Source organism: Dysidea avara, chromosome 4 (assembly GCF_963678975.1).
Source record: "Dysidea avara chromosome 4, odDysAvar1.4, whole genome shotgun sequence".
Classification (NCBI taxonomy): Eukaryota; Metazoa; Porifera; class Demospongiae; order Dictyoceratida; family Dysideidae; genus Dysidea; species Dysidea avara.
Genome location: NC_089275.1, coordinates 26,008,321 through 26,026,301, shown reverse-complemented (window position 1 = coordinate 26,026,301; position 17,981 = coordinate 26,008,321). Strand labels below are relative to the sequence as shown.

Sequence of the window (17,981 nt, the reverse complement as noted above, 5' to 3'; positions counted from 1 at the left end):
TAGTCCATCATTCCGTTCCGTTCCGTGGTTTAGTCCATCATTCCGTTCCGTTCCGTTCTGTAGAATAGTCCCCACCAAATCCAACTTGGTTCAGCAAGTGCGAGATCGAGATACTCTAATAGAGCAGTCATCCTAATAGAGCAGTCAACCTGAAGAGAATTCAAGAGATCAGCTAGAAACAAGTAACCTGTATAGAGATCAGCTACAAACAAGTCACCCTGTAGAGAGATCAGCTACAAACAACTCACCCTGTAGAGAGATCAGCTAGAAGAAGTTACCTTGTAGGGAGTTCATGCAACTATGGAAAGAGATAGTTCAGCTAGAAGAAATCACATTGTAGAGTTCAGCTACAAAGAAACCACCATGTAGAGTTCAGCTACAAACAAATCTCCCTGTAGAGAGATCAGCTAGAAGAAGTTTCCTTGTAGAGCGTTCAGCTACAAAGAAACCATCATGTAGAGAGTTCAGCTGCAAACAAATCACATGTAGAGAGTTCAGCTACAACCAAATCTCCCTGTAGAGAGTTCAGCTAGAAGAAGTTTCCTTGTAGAGAGTCCAGCTTCAAACAAATCACCCTATAGAAAGATCAGCTAGAAGAAGTCACCTTGTATAGACAGTTCAGTTACAAAGAAACCATGTAGATAGCTCAGCTACAAACTAGTGACCTTATAGAGACATCAGCTAGAAGAAGTTACCTTGTAGAGAGTTCAGCTACAAAGAAACCATTCTGTAAAGAGCTCAGCTGCAAACAAATCACATATACAGAATTCAGCTACAAACAAATCACCCTGTAGAGAGATCAGCTAGAAGAAGTTATCTTGTAAATAGTTCAGCTACAAACAATTCACCGTGTAGACAGATCAGCTAGAAGAAGTTACCTTGTAGAGAGTTCAGCTACAAAGAAATCATCATTTGTGACCAGATTTTACAGAACCAATCCAAATCGCACATCAGGCAAAATCAAACTAACACCACCAGTGGATAGCTACACTATCGTACTACAAGTTTTGACCCTCAGCACTACTCAAACTACACGAGGCTGGTTTTTACACATGTCTTTTCTGGGTGGTGTGGAGTGCTCAAATGGCGGTTTCAGGCCTTGTGAAGGACCTGGCTTGGCAAGAGTCAGTGGTTTACTGGTGGACAGCCTTATAATGTTGGCCAGATGTGTTCTCTGTTGATTTTGCTGCATATCAGCCACTAAGGAGCCAGCACAGCCCTGTAATCTCGTGTCTGGACTCCAATCGTGGTCTGCCTCCATTTTGAGGTCTATCTCTTGCCCTCCCCGCCACTCCCCAGCCTCCACCCCTTTGTGAGCACTCGTGATACTACTTCGCTCGTCCAACTGCTCAGATTTTCTATCTTATTTGGCGGGAAACTGTACTAGCAGCTACAAGTCCTGGAAGTGGCTTGAAAGGTAACAGATTGATGCATCTTTTGTGTAAATTTCATACGCGTGCTTGCTATCCTTGGAGAGTTATGCTGGCTTCAATTTTTTAAAACCGTTTATCTCGGAACTTCTAATGTGCGATTTGGATCGTTTTTCCAAAATCCAGTCACATTTAGAGAGTTCAGCTTCAAACAAATCTCCTGTAGAGAGTTCAGCTACAAACAAATCTCCCTGTAGAGAGATCAGCTAGAAGAAGTTACCTTGTAGAGAGTTCAGCTACAAATAAATCACCCTGTAGAAAGATCAGCTAGAAGAAGTCACCTTGTAGAAAGTTCAGTTACAAAGAAACCACCATGTAGAGAGTTCAGCTACAAACTAGTGACTTTGTAGAGACATTAGCTAGAAAAGTTACCTTGTAGACAGTTCAGCTACAAAGAAACCATTCTGTAAAGAGCTCAGCTGCAAACAAACCACCTGTACAGAATTCAGCTACAAACAAATCATCCTGTAGAGAAGAAATTATGTTGTAGATAGTTCAGCTACAAACAAATCACCCTGTAGAAAGATCAATTAGAAGAAGTTACCTTGTAAAGAGTTCAGCTACAAAGAAACCATTTTGTAAAGAGCTCAGCTGCAAACAAATCACCTGTACAGAATGCAGCTACAAACAAATCACCCTGTAGAGAGATCAGCTAGAAGAAATTACCTTGTAGAGAGTTCAGCTACAAAGAAACCACCATGAAGAGAGTTCCACTACAAAGAAATCACCCTGTAGAAAATTCAGCCACAAACAAATTGCCTTGTAGAATGATCAGTTAGAAGAAGTTACCTTGTAGAGAGTTCAGCTACAAAGAAACCATTCTGTAAAGAGCTCAGCTGCAAGCAAATCACCTGTACAGAATTCAGCTACAAAGTAATCACCCTGTAGAGAGATCAGCTAGAAGAAGTTACCTTGTAGATCGTTCAGCTACAAACAATTCACCCTGTAGAGAGAGCATCTAGAAGAAGTCACCTTGTAGAGTGTTCAGTTAACCCTTTCACCATCAGGGATCCCGAAAAAAAGAAACTATGTTGGATTTGGTATTATAGAAAGTTAGATATAATACAAAACACATAGCAACCATACATCAAAATACTGCTCATTAACTGCATAAAATAGTTCTTATGTCAGTTATCCCATAACTCTTACCAGGTCGAAGCAACAGGCTGATTTCCCCAAAATAATTATTCACGCGTATGGCGGCGACTGAAAATATTGCAGGTGCACTTTCACAATTGGTTGAGGTAAGTCACAGGCATTAAGGAACACCATCGTATCATTGGTGGAAGTAGCGATTAAATCCTACGGAAGATACAGTCCTTTATTGTAGAAGCCATCTTCCCCATTGCTGGTTCAAACAAATGTGCATGCGTATAAAGCCACATTACGTTGCGCGAGAAAATGGAGTTGCCACGCCATGAATGTAATCTGTGTGAAACTAAGCCCATCGTGGAAGATTTTATGTAAGAAAGACATCGCTGAGTACCCAAAAGAGTTTTGTTGTATCTGACATCGTATTCTCGCCATTAGACAACGGAAACTTCACCCAGATGCCATGCCAGTTTTAGCCAACTATCTTCTCGGAAAGAAAGGTGTGTTATACTGTCCTGCTTTGTTTACCACTGTGATATTATTATTATTAGTTCAATACATAACTTAATTGGACGGTTGTACACAATAATAATACTGTAACTACTATATATATATATATATTGCAAAGTATACAATATACTTATTTAGCTACATGTAGCTAGCTAGTCAGTCCAGTATTCTAACTTGGTATGATATTTGGCGAAACAGTTTCTGTCTTTTTCAATACACAGGTATACATCACAATGGGAACACTTATTTCTTGTCTGGTGGCGGACTTCTGCTCTTGGTAAGTTTAGTCTGGTGTGTTTTTTCATACATACGATACAGTCACGCTTGTTTTCCACTTTTGTAGGCCAGTGGCCAAGTGCCACATTTCTCCTGGTCAAACAATCACCGTCTTGGTTGGCAGCCCTTTGCCTTGAGCAAAAACTATTTATCAGTGAAGTGGCTACCTCCAGCCGGAATTGCAAAAAGTCAAATTTTTTTGTCCTTTGGCCTGGTGGAGATGAGGATATGCCAATCCATGGAGCACATAGGCATTCAGAAGGGAGCATTCTAGCAGGTATGAAAAACATCTCTTCCACCATTTTCTAGATCTTCTCCCAACATTATAGAAGCCCACCAGCTGATCACCCCTGTCTACCCCCCTCATGTATTGCTAGTAATCAGGGAGCAATGGAGGACATGGTACATCCAAACGAGACCCATCCTGATTACGCCGGCGGATGGTACATGGTTCAGTTGTCTCCGCTCGGTGCATAGTGGTTATGAAGTAGACATACTTCCGATCAAACCATGCTACTGCCAGAAGAGGTCTGTTTGATCTATAGTCATAATATCCTCTGTTCTCCTTTTTTTTTTTACTAATACTTTTGGAAAGCCTTTTCTGTTAGTTCTAGCTGTTCCACAGCAGTTGACACCCTTTTTGTAGAGGGTCAAAAACAGTTGTGGGCTTGTATAATAATTATCTGTATACAGCTCAAACCCATGGTCTTCTAGGCCTTCCATGAGTTCCAGCACTACCCTAGAGCACAGCCCCACTTCAACACCCTGATCCATGCTCTTTCCAGCATATATCTGAAATCTGTAAACATACCCATTGCTGGCATCACTTAGTACAAAAACCTTTATTCCCCACTTGGTCGGTTTGTCCTTCATGTATTGTTTGAAGGACAAGCGTCCCTTGAAAGGGATCATAGCCTCGTCTACTGTAACAGTTTGTTGTGGTACATAATTAGACTGAAAGGATGCCAGCAATAGGTTTGCTAATGCTCTGATTTTAAATAATTTATCTGGTGTTGTTGTAGGTGTTGCCTGCTCAGCATTGTTTGCCACATGAAGAAAGCGGAAGATTTGCTCAAAACGAGTTTTTGTCAATATACTAGATATGCCTGGTGTGGAAACATATTTGTGTAACTCTGATGTACTCCAATACATCTCAAGACGTGGCAGTCAAAGTATTCCCATCAAGATAAGTACTCCAATAAATGCCTTCACCTCATCGATGTCAACATCATCATAAACTCGAGCATTGGGTTTTGTGGATGGATGATCGTGAGCATATCTATTAGTCTCCGTCACTAGTAGGTCCCATACTTCATCAGTGAAGAACCTACAAAATATATCTATTGAAGATGTACCATCTGGAATTGGCACAGTGGAGCCTGGAGTCTTATTGTATACGTAAGTACAAGAGTCAGGCTCTCTTTTGTGCCAGTTGTCAGACACTGCCTCTAGGTAATTTGTTGACCCTGGAGTTGTTGTTGATCCTGGAGTTGCTGTTGTTCCTCGTCCTCTACCACGGCCCCTCCCTCTACCACGGCCTCTAGTGCTGCGGCTACGACTTCTGGCCGTGCCTCTAGATCTGCTGCGACCTCTAGATCTTCCTCGTCCACGTACAGGTAATGCTGCTTGTTCATCGTCACTGTTTTCACCCCCCCTTGTAGCTGTTACTCCACGTCCCCTGACTGCTGGTATCGATTCTTCATCATTATCAACTGTATCTCCACCTCCTCTAACTCTTCGTCCTTGTCCAGCAGTGGTATCCACGAGATCATCCGTAGGTGTATGCCTTGTAGAGCAGTCACGCCGTGGCATACGGCATTGAGCTCTGGTTACTCGAGCTCGCCTTGGCCGTTTTGGAGCACTTGGATGTGTATCATCGTCACTGTTATCACTACTACTACTACCCTGAAATATAGTTATTGTTTTGTAAACAATGTAATAAATAATAAATAAATGTGTACGATATAATTACATTAGTGTCATTTGTTATTACCTGTAACTAGATAGTGTTGGGTACCTATGTAGTTCATTTGTAATACGTAATTGTTCAGATTTTCATGTTATCTATTGTATTTATGCTAATTATAGTTTTATTCTTACCGTGTACGCTGCCAAAACCTCTCTGTCAGATAAATCATTTTCAATAACGCTAGTGTCAAGGTTAGCATTGCTTGAGCCTGTCGTGCTAGCTACTAATGGTGTGCTACTGACTTCGTGTTCTTGATCACCTCCAGCTATGCTAAGGCAGCCAGCCATCAGATCAGCATGATCAAATTGGTCCTCCTGTTCTTCTTGATCCTCGCCTTCGTCCTCAGCAAGGTTTGCCGCCATCAGGTCCGCTCGCCGTACTGTCGGAGCGCCCAAGAAGGCATAGATTTCGTTGTCTTCATCGTTGTCACTTTCATCTTCTTCAGAAAGCCCATCAAAAACGGCTTGAATCAAATCCTCTTCTAAAATCCGTGTAGACGCCATTATATCACCTTCGCGCAAAATGAATCGACTTTGCGGGAGGGATCCTTTTATCATAGTTACGGGGGGTCTGTGGGCGTGACCTTTTGCGACATCGTGCGTCGGCAGGAAACTTGTCAAACTGACGTTGAATGAATTCCCAGACGACTATTGTACGTTACTTAGAAACAAAACCTCCATATGGCACCAATGACGGTTAATGGGTTAAAAAGAAACCATAATGGAGATTTCTGTAATAAATATATGTATTAGTATATGTAATAGGATGGATGGCTGTGGTATTCGAGATTAATAGTGCGAGCATTGTAAACAGGAAGGAGTAAAATAGTGCGAGGCGAAGCTGCTATTGAGAGTATTATACAGTAACACATTCAGTTGTTGGATTATATCTGTAATACTAATTTGATTGGCTAAAATAGTGTGGTGTGTTTATATTAGAAGTAAATGTCCGATTTGACAACTATTGTCACCATAGTGATATATGCCTCCAAGGTATGACACAATATGGTTGCTTAGCAATGGTTGCTAGGTAAAGGTAAAAGTCATTTTGAGACCATAGCAATGGTTGCCAGGCAACGGTTGCTAAATGTGATTGGACTTTTGCAGTGGTTATTTTTTGAATTTCTGTCGCCTAGTAACAGTTGCTATGGTTGTCGGATTAATTTGCAATAGGACGGATGGCTGTGGTATTCGGGATTAATAGTTCTCGCATTGTAAACAGGAAGGAAATAGTGCTCGGCTTCGCCTCGCACTATTTTACTCCTTCCTGTTTACAATGCTCGCACTATTAATCTCGAATACCACAGCCATCCATCCTATTACATATACTAATCCAACAACTGAATGTGTTACTGTATAATACTCTCAATAGCAGCTTGACGTATTATATTGAAATACATCAAGCGATTAGCCAATAGAATTAGTATTACACTTTTTTGTCAAGGTCACTTGACAAAAATCTGTAATACTGATTTGATTGGTGAAAATATTGTGGTGTGCTCCTATTAGAAGTAAATGACGGACTTCACATCTAGTGTTACCATAGTAATAGATGCCCCATGGCATAGCAATGGTTGCTAGGTAACCATTGCTAAGGTGAATGGCATTTTGAGACCATAACAATGGTTGCTAGGCAACAGTTGCTAAGTGTGATTGGTCTATTACAGTGGTTATTTTTGAATTTCTGTTGCCTAGCAACAGTTGCTATGGTTGTCAGATAAATTTGCAATAGGACAGATGGCTGTGGTATTCAGGATTAATAGTTCTCGCATTGTAAACAGGAAGGAAATAGTGCTCGGCTTCGCCTTGCACTATTTTACCCGTTCCTGTTTACAATGCTTGCACTATTAATCCCAAATACCACAGCCATCCATCCTATTACATATACTAATTTGTACATTTACTGATAAAATATTTAAAGTACATCTACTTCATCTTTTCTTCTTCCTGTGGTAAAGAAAAAAGATAGGTTAAAAAAGTCCTAAAGCCGGCCATAGGCCGGCTTTGGGGTATACAAATACAAAAAGAAATGAAATCTAATCCAAAACAGCCAAGCTGTAAAAAAAGTGTGCGGCCCTCAAAAAGGCTATGGTGAAAAAAGATATGAAATCCAATGTGGCGGCCAAGAAATGGCTGTGATGGTAGGTTAATGGTAAAAATTTTAATAATGACAATTCAGACTAAGCGGTACAAAAATTCATCTGAATTGTCATCATTAAAATTTTTACCATTAACCTACCATCACAGCCATTTCTTGGCCGCCACCTTGGATTTCATATCCTTTTTCACCATAGCCTTTTTGAGGGCTGCACACTTTTTTTACAGCTTGGCTGTTTTGGATTAGATAATAATGTCTAGCCTAAACAAATAAATAGTTTACAACTATCTGAATAGCACACATTTGGTAAGTTCCAGTACTTACCCTGTAATCACTCGCAGTTTCAATGCCACTGACAAATGCTATCAGTCCCAAAAGTAGAGCAATACAGAGGTTGAGGTGTATGAAGTGTTGTACATGATTAAAGATACTCTCCCTATATACATGTTATAAACTCACTTTGCACCTCATAAATGTGACCAAATTTTACAAAATCAATCCAAATTGCACATCGGGCAAAACCAAACTAAAACCACTAGTAGATAAATTGATTTTGACCCTCAGAATTACTCAAGCTACTTGAAGCTGGTTTTAGGAGATGTCTTTTATGTGTGGTGTTGCAAAAGATTGAATGGTACATAGTTTCTGGCCTTGTGAGGACCTCTGGCTAGTTATAATAGCTTGAATTTTTTAAAATTGTTTATCTAAAAATTTCTCATGTGTGATTTGGATAGTTTTTCCAAACTCCAGTCACAAATATGGAACATCATACCTAAATAGAACCAGTACAACAATGGTAAACAGCAGAGATACAATAGATATTGCACATCCAATGTAACTTGTGATTGACAGTGCTTTTTGGCCAGCATTATCCTAATAAATTACAATAATAGCAAGTCATAGATATTTCTAAAATTTCATACACATACATAGAGTCCACAATCTGAGAAATCAACATTTACAAATCAATTCCCCTACTATTATGGGATGCTCATTGTAGCATCTCATTGCTCGATCTACCATGAAACCGGAGGCACAATTGTTGTCTTCAAGAAGTATCGATTTTCATGCTTCACACAAAGGACCGGATAAAACTTTCGATAATATCTAAATTTATTATAGTACGCACAGTAATAAGCAAATGATTCACTGGGTTCCCGGCACATGGTTGCTTTCTTTAAAAAATCAGAAAATGAAACATGAATTTTTAAATTCAAGCTGCCCTACCTGCCAAGACAAGAAAAGCCAGCACGTCCTCCTAGTAAGGTTGGATGCATATTCTATCCATGCTGTTAGTCTGGAAAGGATCTGACACTTGTCACCATTTGGGTGAAGAGCGTAACAATTTGTATGCATCATTCCAAGGTATTCTCTCAATGGTGCCAGAGTCATTTCCAGTACTTCTGATGCCACACTAATCATGTAATTTTGTATAGAATAATGATAAATGACGGTCCAAAATGTTTGGTAGTAGTAGCAGTTGGTGTTTCTATGATTTCATATGGTGCAGTAAACCAGCAGCTCACCAGGAGCTCCACTGAGCTTGAGTCGGAAAGAAGTGCTTTTTTTCAGTTTGTTTTGGGATATTTTGCACATGATGATCTAGGGTGATTTAGCAAAGATTTGAAGCTGCTGTGGAGCATGAGAGGTAAAGTAAAATTTGCTGCCTCCTGTGCTGCAGAGCTTATAACGATGCATGGAAGCTGTGGATGAAATAATAATTGACAACCGCTGCTATCAAACATTCAGGGACATCTTTTACCATAGTTCTAGCCAATAATTGACCACTGTTATGGCTGCAGAAGCACTGGAAATAGCTAGAAAGTGTGATACAACTCTTTAATGCTACAGAAAATTTTGACGCTTGCCACCCAGAAGGTGAGAATTCTCAGATCTTTTCCAGATTAACAGCATACATAGACAGACCATGCATCCAAGCGTATCAAAACATTATGAGGAAGAGTTGCCATCTCTTTCCCTGGGTGGTAGGGCCAGTTTAAAATCATAAATTCATATTTCTTTGTTAGTTTTTTCAGAGAAAGTAACCCTGTGCCAGGCACCCAGTGAATCATTTGCTTATTACTGTGCATATGTCTTAACTACAGAAACTCTGGATATGATCTGGCTAAGTGGCAAGTTTCATCCGGTCTTTGTGCCCCAATACATGGAAAACGAAATTTTAAAAATAAAGTTTGCATCTTGAGATACTAAAAATGATATTTCTCTGAAGACAACAATCGTGCCTCCAGTTTTATGGTTGATCTAGCAACAGAATACTACAGTGAACATTCCACAATGGTAGGGGGATCAATTTGTAAAAGTTGATTTTTCAGATTGCGGACCCTAACATACATACTGTACGTAGCTGGCAGAGATTCAAAAGTACATACTAAATTAATGCTTTATCTTTTACAAGTTTTGCAATTGAATTTGTCACCTTTGCAATTGACTTCTTCCCATTTGTAGTAGAGTTTGCTGCTTTTGCAGTAGAGTTCATCGTGTTTGCACAAGAATTCATAGGTTTTTGCAAACTGAATTTGCTGCTTTTGCAAATTATGTTTTCTTGTTTGCTGCTTTTGCAAATTATGTTTTTTTGTTTGCTGCTTTTGCAAATTATGTTTGCACAAGAATTTGTCAAAATCAAGACACACAGTAGTGTGTCGTGCGACCCAAGAAGCCAGCTCGCCACACCGTGAGTATATTTACAGGAAGAAAGAAAACGTCATTTTCACACTTTTGTATCTTGGTGATAGCTTATCCGATTGAAACCAAATTTGCTGCAGAGTTGCCCGCCAGCTAGGGGAGTCTACATTCCAAATATGAAGGAAATCACTCAAGTCATTTCCGAGGTATGAGCGGCCACAGTTAGGTTCTTTTTTCTTTGTTTTTTTTTTCTTCTTCGTCTTTTCGCACACTTGCAAAAATTGCTATAAAACGCAAACGCGCTCTGCGATTGCCTTGAAATTTGGCACACAGAAAGGGAGTCCAAAGGCAAATCCTAGCATCAAATTTGGTGCAAATTCGATGAATTGGTCAGGAGTTATGACCGATTATTTGCGTAAAACAAGATCGATTTGTTGTCACGCCTACAGGGTAAACCGCTTCATGGAATGAGTTGAAAATTGCTATGTAGATGGAGTAACCATCGTAGGAGTGCCTTTTGGTGGTTTGAAAGGAATCGAGATTAAGACCACGGAGATATGACACAAAACCTAACCTGTGTCACAATTACGCGATCGATTTTTAGTAATAAAAAAGTATTAGTTTTTACGCCTACTAGGCAAACCGCTAAGAGCAATGAGCTGAAAATCGGTTTATAGCTGGAATAATCTTCAGAGAAAGTCCTTGCTGTAGTATAGAAGAATTGGATTACAAACCACTAAGTTATGATTCTAAAGCCAACTCCGTGTAGCAAATGCGAGATCGATATACTCTAATAGAACAGTCACCCTAATAGAGCATTCAGCTAATTTATTTACTCCATTATAGAATTTCATTACATTACAAGTTATTCTGTAGGGACTTCAGCTGCAAACAGTTAATCTTATAGACAGTTCAGCAAGAAGCAAGTCACCCTGTGGAGAGTTAAGCTACAATTATATCACTGTAGAGATTCAGAACATTACAAGTCACACTGAAGAGAGTTCAGCTATAAACAAGTCATGCACCCTGTAGAGAGTTCACCTACAATTAAATCACTCTCTAGAGAATTCAGCTACACACAAGTCACTGTGCAGAGAGTTCAGCTACAAACAAATTACCCTGTAGAGAGATCAGCTACAAACAAAACACTTTACAGAGAGTTCAGCTACAAACAAATCAATCTTTAGAGTGATCAGCAACAAACAAATCAGCTTGTAGAGAGATCAGCTAGAAACAAATCAACCTGCAGAGAGATCAGCTACAAACAAATCAGCTTGTAGAGAGATCAGTTACACACAAATTAACCTGTAGAGAGATAAGCTAGAAACAAATCACCCTGGAGAGAGTTCAGCTAAAACAAATCAACCTGCAGAGAGATCAGCTACAAACAAATCACCTTATAGACAGTTCAGCTACAAACAAATTACCCTGTAGAGAAATCGACTACAAACAAATCAACTTGCAAAGAGATCAGCTACAGAGAGTTCACCTACAATTAAATCACTCTCTAGAGAATTCAGCTACACACAAGTCACTGTGCAGAGAGTTCAGCTACAAACAAATTACCCTGTAGAGAGATCAGCTACAAACAAATTATCTTGTAGAGAGATCGACTACAAACAAATCAACTTGCAGAGAAATCAGCTACACACAAATCAACTTGTAGAGAGATCAGCTAGAAACAAATCACCCTGTAGAGACTTCAGCTACAAACAAATCAACCTGCAGAGAGATCCGCTACAAACAAATCACCCTGTAAAGAGATCAGCTAGAAACTAGACACAATGTAAGGAGTTCAGCTACAAGCAAATCACCCTTTAGAGAGTTCAGCTACAAACAAATCAACCTGCAGAGAGATCAAATCACCTTATAGAGAGTTCAGCTACAAACAAATTGCCCTGTAGAGATCAGTTACAAACAAATCAACCTGCAGAGAGATCAGCTACACACAAATCAACTTGTAGAGAGATCAGCTACAAACAAATCACCCTGTGGAGATCAGCTACAAACTAGACACAATGTAAGGAGTTCAGCTACAAGCAAATCACCCTGTAGAGATTTCAGCTGCAAACAAATCACCCTGTAGAGAGATCAGCTAGAAACTAGACACAATGTAAAGAGTTCAGCTAGAAGAGGTCACCTTATAGAGAGTTCAGCTACAAGAAACCATCATGTAGAGAGTTCAGCTGCAAACAAATCACTCTGTATAGAGTTCAGCTAGAAAAAGTCACCTTGTAGAGAGTTCAGCTACAAAGAAACCGCCATGTAGAGAGTTCAGCCTCAAACAAATTATCGTGTAGAGAATTCAACAGCAAACAAATCGCCCTGTAGAGGGATCAGCTAGAAGAAGTTACCTTGTAGAGAGTTCAGCTACAAAGAAACCATCATGTAGAGAGTTCAGCTACAAAGAAACCACCATGGATGTAGAGATTTAGCTGCAAACAAATAACCTGTAGAGAGTTCAGCTAGAAACAAATCAACCTGTAGAGAAATCAGCTAGAAGAGGTCACCTTGTAGAGAGTTCAGCTACACAGAAACCATCCTGTATATAGTTTAGCTATATTTTAAGTCACCCAGTAGAGAGATCAGCTGCTAAAAAATATCCTGTGGGAAATAATGGGCATGTAATAAATATATGTATATAATTTGTATAATTACTAATAAAATAAAAAATAATTGAAGTATTAAAAATCTTCTATAAGTTCTTTTCTTCTTCCTGTGGTAAATAAAAAAAACACATGGGTTAAAAAAGCCCCAAAGCCAGCCATAGGCCGGCTTTGCAGTAAACAAATACAAAAATAAGTCATATCCAGAGTACAATATAACAGTCGGCCCTCGGCCATTTTCCGACCAAGTGATGCTGTTGACCGATCAATGTAGCCGTTGGTAGGCCATTTGTGCCGATCAAATTTTTCCAACTGTAATTCTTTATCCACCCCAAAAACACCTTTGCTGTAAAAAAGGCGCGCCCAAGAAACTACAAGTACCTGGAACCCAATGTAAAAAAACAAAAAGAAAACAGCTCAGCTGAAGTGAAAAGTAACTGGTAACTTAAAGAGCTGATATCTGAAGCGGCCAAGAATACAATTACTAAAGTTTAACCCATGCAAGAACACCTTGGCTATAAAACAGGTGTGTACATGAAAGTAACTGGCAACTGAAATGGCTGATATCTGAAGCGGCCAAGAATGAATGGTCATATACAACTAATTCAAAAATTTAACACTGAACCTTTATAATTCAGCTGTGTTCTATATTCACTCTTGCTGCATCGTAAAGTAATTTCTTTTAACTCTAATTGGCTGGTAATTTGGCCGCCTTTTTTAATAGTCAGTATAATAGAGCAAAAAAAGGCGGCCAAATTACCAGCCAATTAGAGTTAAAAGAAATTACTTTACGATGCAGCAAGAGTGAATATAGAACACAGCTGAATTATAAAGGTTCAGTGTTAAATTTTTGAATTAGTTGTATATGACCATTCATTCTTGGCCGCTTCAGATATCAGCTATTTCAGTTGCCAGTTACTTTCATGTACACACCTGTTTTATAGCCAAGGTGTTCTTGCATGGGTTAAACTTTAGTAATTGTATTCTTGGCCGCTTCAGATATCAGCTCTTTAAGTTACCAGTTACTTTTCACTTCAGCTGAGCTGTTTTCTTTTGGTTTTTTTACATTGGGTTCCAGGTACTTGTAGTTTCTTGGGCGCGCCTTTTTTACAGCGAAGGTGTTTTTGGGGTGGATATCACTCATTTTTGTCAGTGATAGACTCTACATTTGGTTTAAAAGGTAATTTTGTTTGGAAATGAGCAATTAACATTAATGCAGAATATTATCTTGGAGAGTCAGTAAAATCCATACATAATAATGATTGTTTCATAACACCATAAATTCGGAAGTATGAATTTACAGTGTAGTATGACTGTTCTATTAGAGTAAATCTATCTTTACTGACAAATATATCTCATATCTGTGCATGTTAAATGCTTCAGACACCTAATTAAACTTGCAAGTGACTAACTAGTTCACAGTTGCTACACAGCTATAAATACATTTGTAATTGTTATCACCATAATCATTTACCATGTTATAACCATTTTTTATTATTTTGGTCACAACTTCAGGATTAGAGCAGCAGAGAAAGGAATAGAGGACTCAACCATTAAGACTTGTATATGGGAGATGGAACAGTATTGCGATGGACAATGCCGGTACTAACCCCTCAAGGGTGTTGCAGTACAGTATAGATGCAAGACAAGAGCCTCGATCGTCACCTTTTGACTGTGGTCACAACTTCAGGATTGGAGCAGCAGAGAAAGGAATGGAGGACTCAAACATCAAGACTCGGGGAGATGGAATAGTATTGCCAAGGATAATGCCAGCACTAACCCCTCAAGGTTGCCACAGTGCAGTATCGATACAACCACTCCAACCAGTGCACAAGACCAGAGCCTCGATCATCACCTTTTGACTGAAATTTTTATACTTGATGAAGCAATTAAAACAAAAAAATTGTAGTACTTATACTTTCCTGAGGGAACAAGCCCCCAGAGTCCCAGACTCCCTTGCCTGTTCAGCAGAATAATAGGATTGAGCCTTACTACCACTTTCACCTTTATTCTTGGCCAGGATGTACATATCGGCAACATAATACAGTAGCAGTAGATAATGCCCCAAGGCAGAGCTATAGGGGTGGGAATTTATCCCTACTATCACACTATCACAGTAGTTCTTCTTGCAGTTCTTTGCCTGGCCATCATCAACTGCTGTCAAAACATTAGTGTCGTCCCCCAGACCCTTCCTCAAGCATGCTTATCACACAAAAATAACTTAGTTTAGCAGTGCACAAACAATTATTGATAGCATATGTACACTTACCGCATTGTTGAACCATGTATACCACCAGAATCCACCGGATTGACAACTAGCACGTGATCTATTTAGGGGAAATCTCATGGAAAGTCCCTAATTACCTTAAGCGGACACTCGTGATACGTGGTTTTACATTGAATGGATTAAAAATGTAACTAGATGTTGAGGCGTACTTTAATCGGCTCGACTTTAATGAGAAACTCGAGCCCCTCGTGAGAAACTACACATGATTGCTTGAGCAATGCTTGAAGAAGTAAGAGTCAAGAATACTGATCGAGGTACTCTATGATATATGCCGGTCTTGAATGCTAACGAAACGAGGAGTGAAGTTTGTGTAACGTGTCACATCGCCACACACTGATTCACCATGTTTGTGCGATAGGGTTTATGGACCTGTCCACCACTGAGATGCTGAAAGGAAATTCATTCCACCACATGTTGAAAGGAAATTCATTCCAACTTGTGAAGTTATTGATATACTCATTGTTGGGGTCCACGGGGACATCGATGATCATTTACCAGTCAGCTGTAAGTAATGTCACAACAGAAGGAAAGGAACCATTTCCATACCCTGGCTATGGCATACTGATTTTCCTGGTCAGTTTATGTACACTCAACCACAGATTGAAATGTAGAACTTTGGTTGCAGGTGGAAAATAAACACCTTTATACTCAGTTACAAGAGATTCACCCAGCTGGGATAAAATGTTGAAGTGAATGTCATTAGTACTAACTTGTTCATCAGGTATTGGACAATTCCAAGTGTCCAGATTATGCAGTTGTCCTCATGTTCAAGTTTACACTTTTAGGAAAGTTCCACAACGTCCTATAATCTATTACTATATCAGTGTGGAATAATGCTTATATAATATTTTTCATATTCCAGGCTTTAGGTGTATTGTATTTAACACCTGCTTGTTGGTTTTTGCAGGCCATCTGGTCATACTGGTTTATCCACTAGCAGTTGAATGTGATCATGGTACATATGTAAGTTGAGACCATGCAAGAACAAAGATACAGGTGCCATGAATTTCAGGTCAGTTAACGTTCAGAGGAATTGTATTATTGCAATTGTTGTTTTTGTAGTTATCAATTATCAGTGACCAGTTTGTGATAGCGTATTTTTGTTTGACCAATGACCTAACGTTCTGGTTTACATGCTTACCCAACAGTTATGTTACTCACTTAACCTGCATATGGGATATATATATTTTTTAGTTCATTTTGATTATCCATCCTTTATTGGTATAGCCTGGCATATTGATTTTTTGCACATTCTCTTTTTAATTCAGTGCCTGCTGGATTGTTTCGTCAGATATCGAAACAGGTGTCTTTGGTGTTGCTACCGATGTTCCAGGTCAGTTTGCATGTGTGTTTAATTTAAGGTTGACTTCAGTGCCTGCTTATTCTTTTACAGGTCTCGGTATCCAGTGTCATGAATTTCAGGTCAGTTGACGTACAGAAGAATTGTATTATTGCAATTGTTGTTTTTGTAGTTATCAATTATCACTGTATACTAGTGATGTGAATTTGCAGGTCAGTCTACTCAGATGTATCCGGTATAGTGTTGATGGGTTCAAACAAATATCCAGTGTAGACTGTAGTGGCATCAAGGGTGTTAATTTCTAGGTCAGTTTACATGTTGTGATGTTAGTGATTTTTTCCTAGTACCCAGATGTTAATTGTATTGTATTTAATGCCTACCTGTTCTGTTTTTAAATTATGGTATATCAGTGTAGACAGTGCAACAGTAAGCCTTCTCTGTTGTAGTAACTATTTGTTTCATAATTATGCTGTTGTCCTGGAATGGCACAATTTTTGGGCAACCAGTGTGAAGTCCAATGGTACAAACATTGTATTATGACCAAGTTGTGATAGCGTACTTTTGTTTGACTAATGTCCTAATGTTCAGGTTTGACATGCTTACCCAACAGTTATGTTATTCATTCACTTAGCCTGGGATATAATTTTTGTTCATTTTGATTATCCATGCTATTATTGATACAGCCCGGCATATTGATTTTTTGTACATTCTCTTTTAATTCAGTGCCTGCTGGATTGTGTCATCAGATATCGAAACAAGTGTTTTTTGTGTTGCGACCAATGTTCCAGGTCAGTTACATGAGTGTTTAATTTAAGGTTAACTTCAGTACCTGCTTATTCTTTTACAGGTCTCAGTATCGTCATGCTGACATACAAGAAATCATCACTATTGTTGGAACTATTTTTAGTCAAGTCTTGATGTGATGTTGATTAACGTTGTTACACATTGTTGTATGTTTACCATATGGCAAGAAATTGCCATCATGAAATTTGAATATTGTGTAAGTTGTGTGGAACAACCCCAACTCATACATGGTCACTGGCAAACCACGAACCACATTCGAGCCACAACACCACCAACCACATTCGAGCAATCCATTACAAAATTTTGTTGCACCATTTGTGTGTGCATAATACTTAATGAAAGCCACAACACAAGCTACATGGTAAACACTACATAGAGGTGGCAACCCCTAAAGGCTTGTTACCTTTTGTATTTCACCTTATCGGCCTTTGTGGTTAATCTATTAAAAATTACATGTAAATAGAGAATTGAAGAGTATGCTTAAAGCACCTTCGCTAGTGATTTTGTTCTTCACACCATAAGACAACTGGCAATTTATAAACGCTCGCATGGGGTGTGGCACTAAATGGAATTTAAAAGCTTTCTGCTTAAAACGCCATCCCTAGGGAACTTACGGTTCAGCACGTTGTCACAACTTGTTTATCAGGTATTAGAGTTTGTGTCCACGTCGTGCCTTTAAAAGTTATTGTAGGGATTAGAGGTTTGATTGAAGAAAATACGCGTATAGGCAAACCAGGATTGGATAATGTCAGTGCTAGATGGACTATACAAACACGACTATGTTGACTGGTATAATGTGACAGTAGTTGTAACATAAGGTAGAGAAATAAAGTGAAATACGCCTATTTTTTTATTTTGCGATGGTTACTTTTTTTATTTTAGCGAGGTCGCAAGAAAACTATGATGATGACGACTCCTAAAGATTTTTTTATCACGTAACGCAATACAAATCTATTGAGAGATGTTG

At 39.1% G+C, this 17,981-nt stretch overlaps 2 protein-coding genes and 1 long non-coding RNA gene across 7 annotated transcripts in view; 1 reads left to right on the top strand and 2 right to left on the bottom strand.

Moving 5' to 3' along the window:
* The window catches only part of LOC136254566 (adhesion G protein-coupled receptor L3-like), a 113,541-nt gene that overhangs the window by 57,536 nt on the left and 38,024 nt on the right, over positions 1–17,981 (bottom strand). For 3 of the 5 annotated variants that reach the window (XM_066047310.1, XM_066047311.1, XM_066047312.1), the window contains 2 exons: positions 8,147–8,247; positions 7,699–7,810 (listed from right to left, as the gene is read on the bottom strand). The exons of the other annotated variants lie outside the window; for them this stretch is intronic. In XM_066047310.1, coding sequence (XP_065903382.1) covers positions 7,699–7,810; positions 8,147–8,247 — 213 coding nt within the window. The remainder of the gene's footprint in view (positions 1–7,698; positions 7,811–8,146; positions 8,248–17,981) is intronic. 5 annotated transcript variants of the gene reach the window in all.
* LOC136254553 (uncharacterized) lies at positions 2,799–5,419 on the top strand. Its single transcript, XR_010700550.1, has 8 exons — positions 2,799–2,893; positions 2,961–3,022; positions 3,254–3,309; positions 3,376–3,585; positions 3,638–3,836; positions 4,331–4,706; positions 4,761–4,924; positions 4,970–5,419. It is a non-coding gene; the product is annotated as an uncharacterized lncRNA (long non-coding RNA).
* On the bottom strand, positions 3,061–5,957 carry LOC136254552 (germ cell nuclear acidic protein-like). The gene is made up of 2 exons (XM_066047290.1): positions 5,409–5,957; positions 3,061–5,213 (listed from the first exon to the last, which is right to left on the bottom strand). The coding sequence occupies exons 1-2, from the start codon at positions 5,832–5,834 to the stop codon at positions 4,476–4,478; spliced, it is 1,164 nt and encodes a 387-aa protein (XP_065903362.1). The 5' UTR covers positions 5,835–5,957; the 3' UTR covers positions 3,061–4,475.

Excerpts from the sequence above, each read along its gene's own strand:
- LOC136254552 (XM_066047290.1), bottom strand. The coding sequence starts at position 5,834 with ATGATAAAAGGATCCCTCCCGCAAAGTCGATTCATTTTGCGCGAAGGT. Across the intron at positions 5,214-5,408 it reads AGGTTTTGGCAGCGTACACG|GGTAGTAGTAGTAGTGATAA; the intron begins GTAAGAATAAAA and ends ACTATATTTCAG.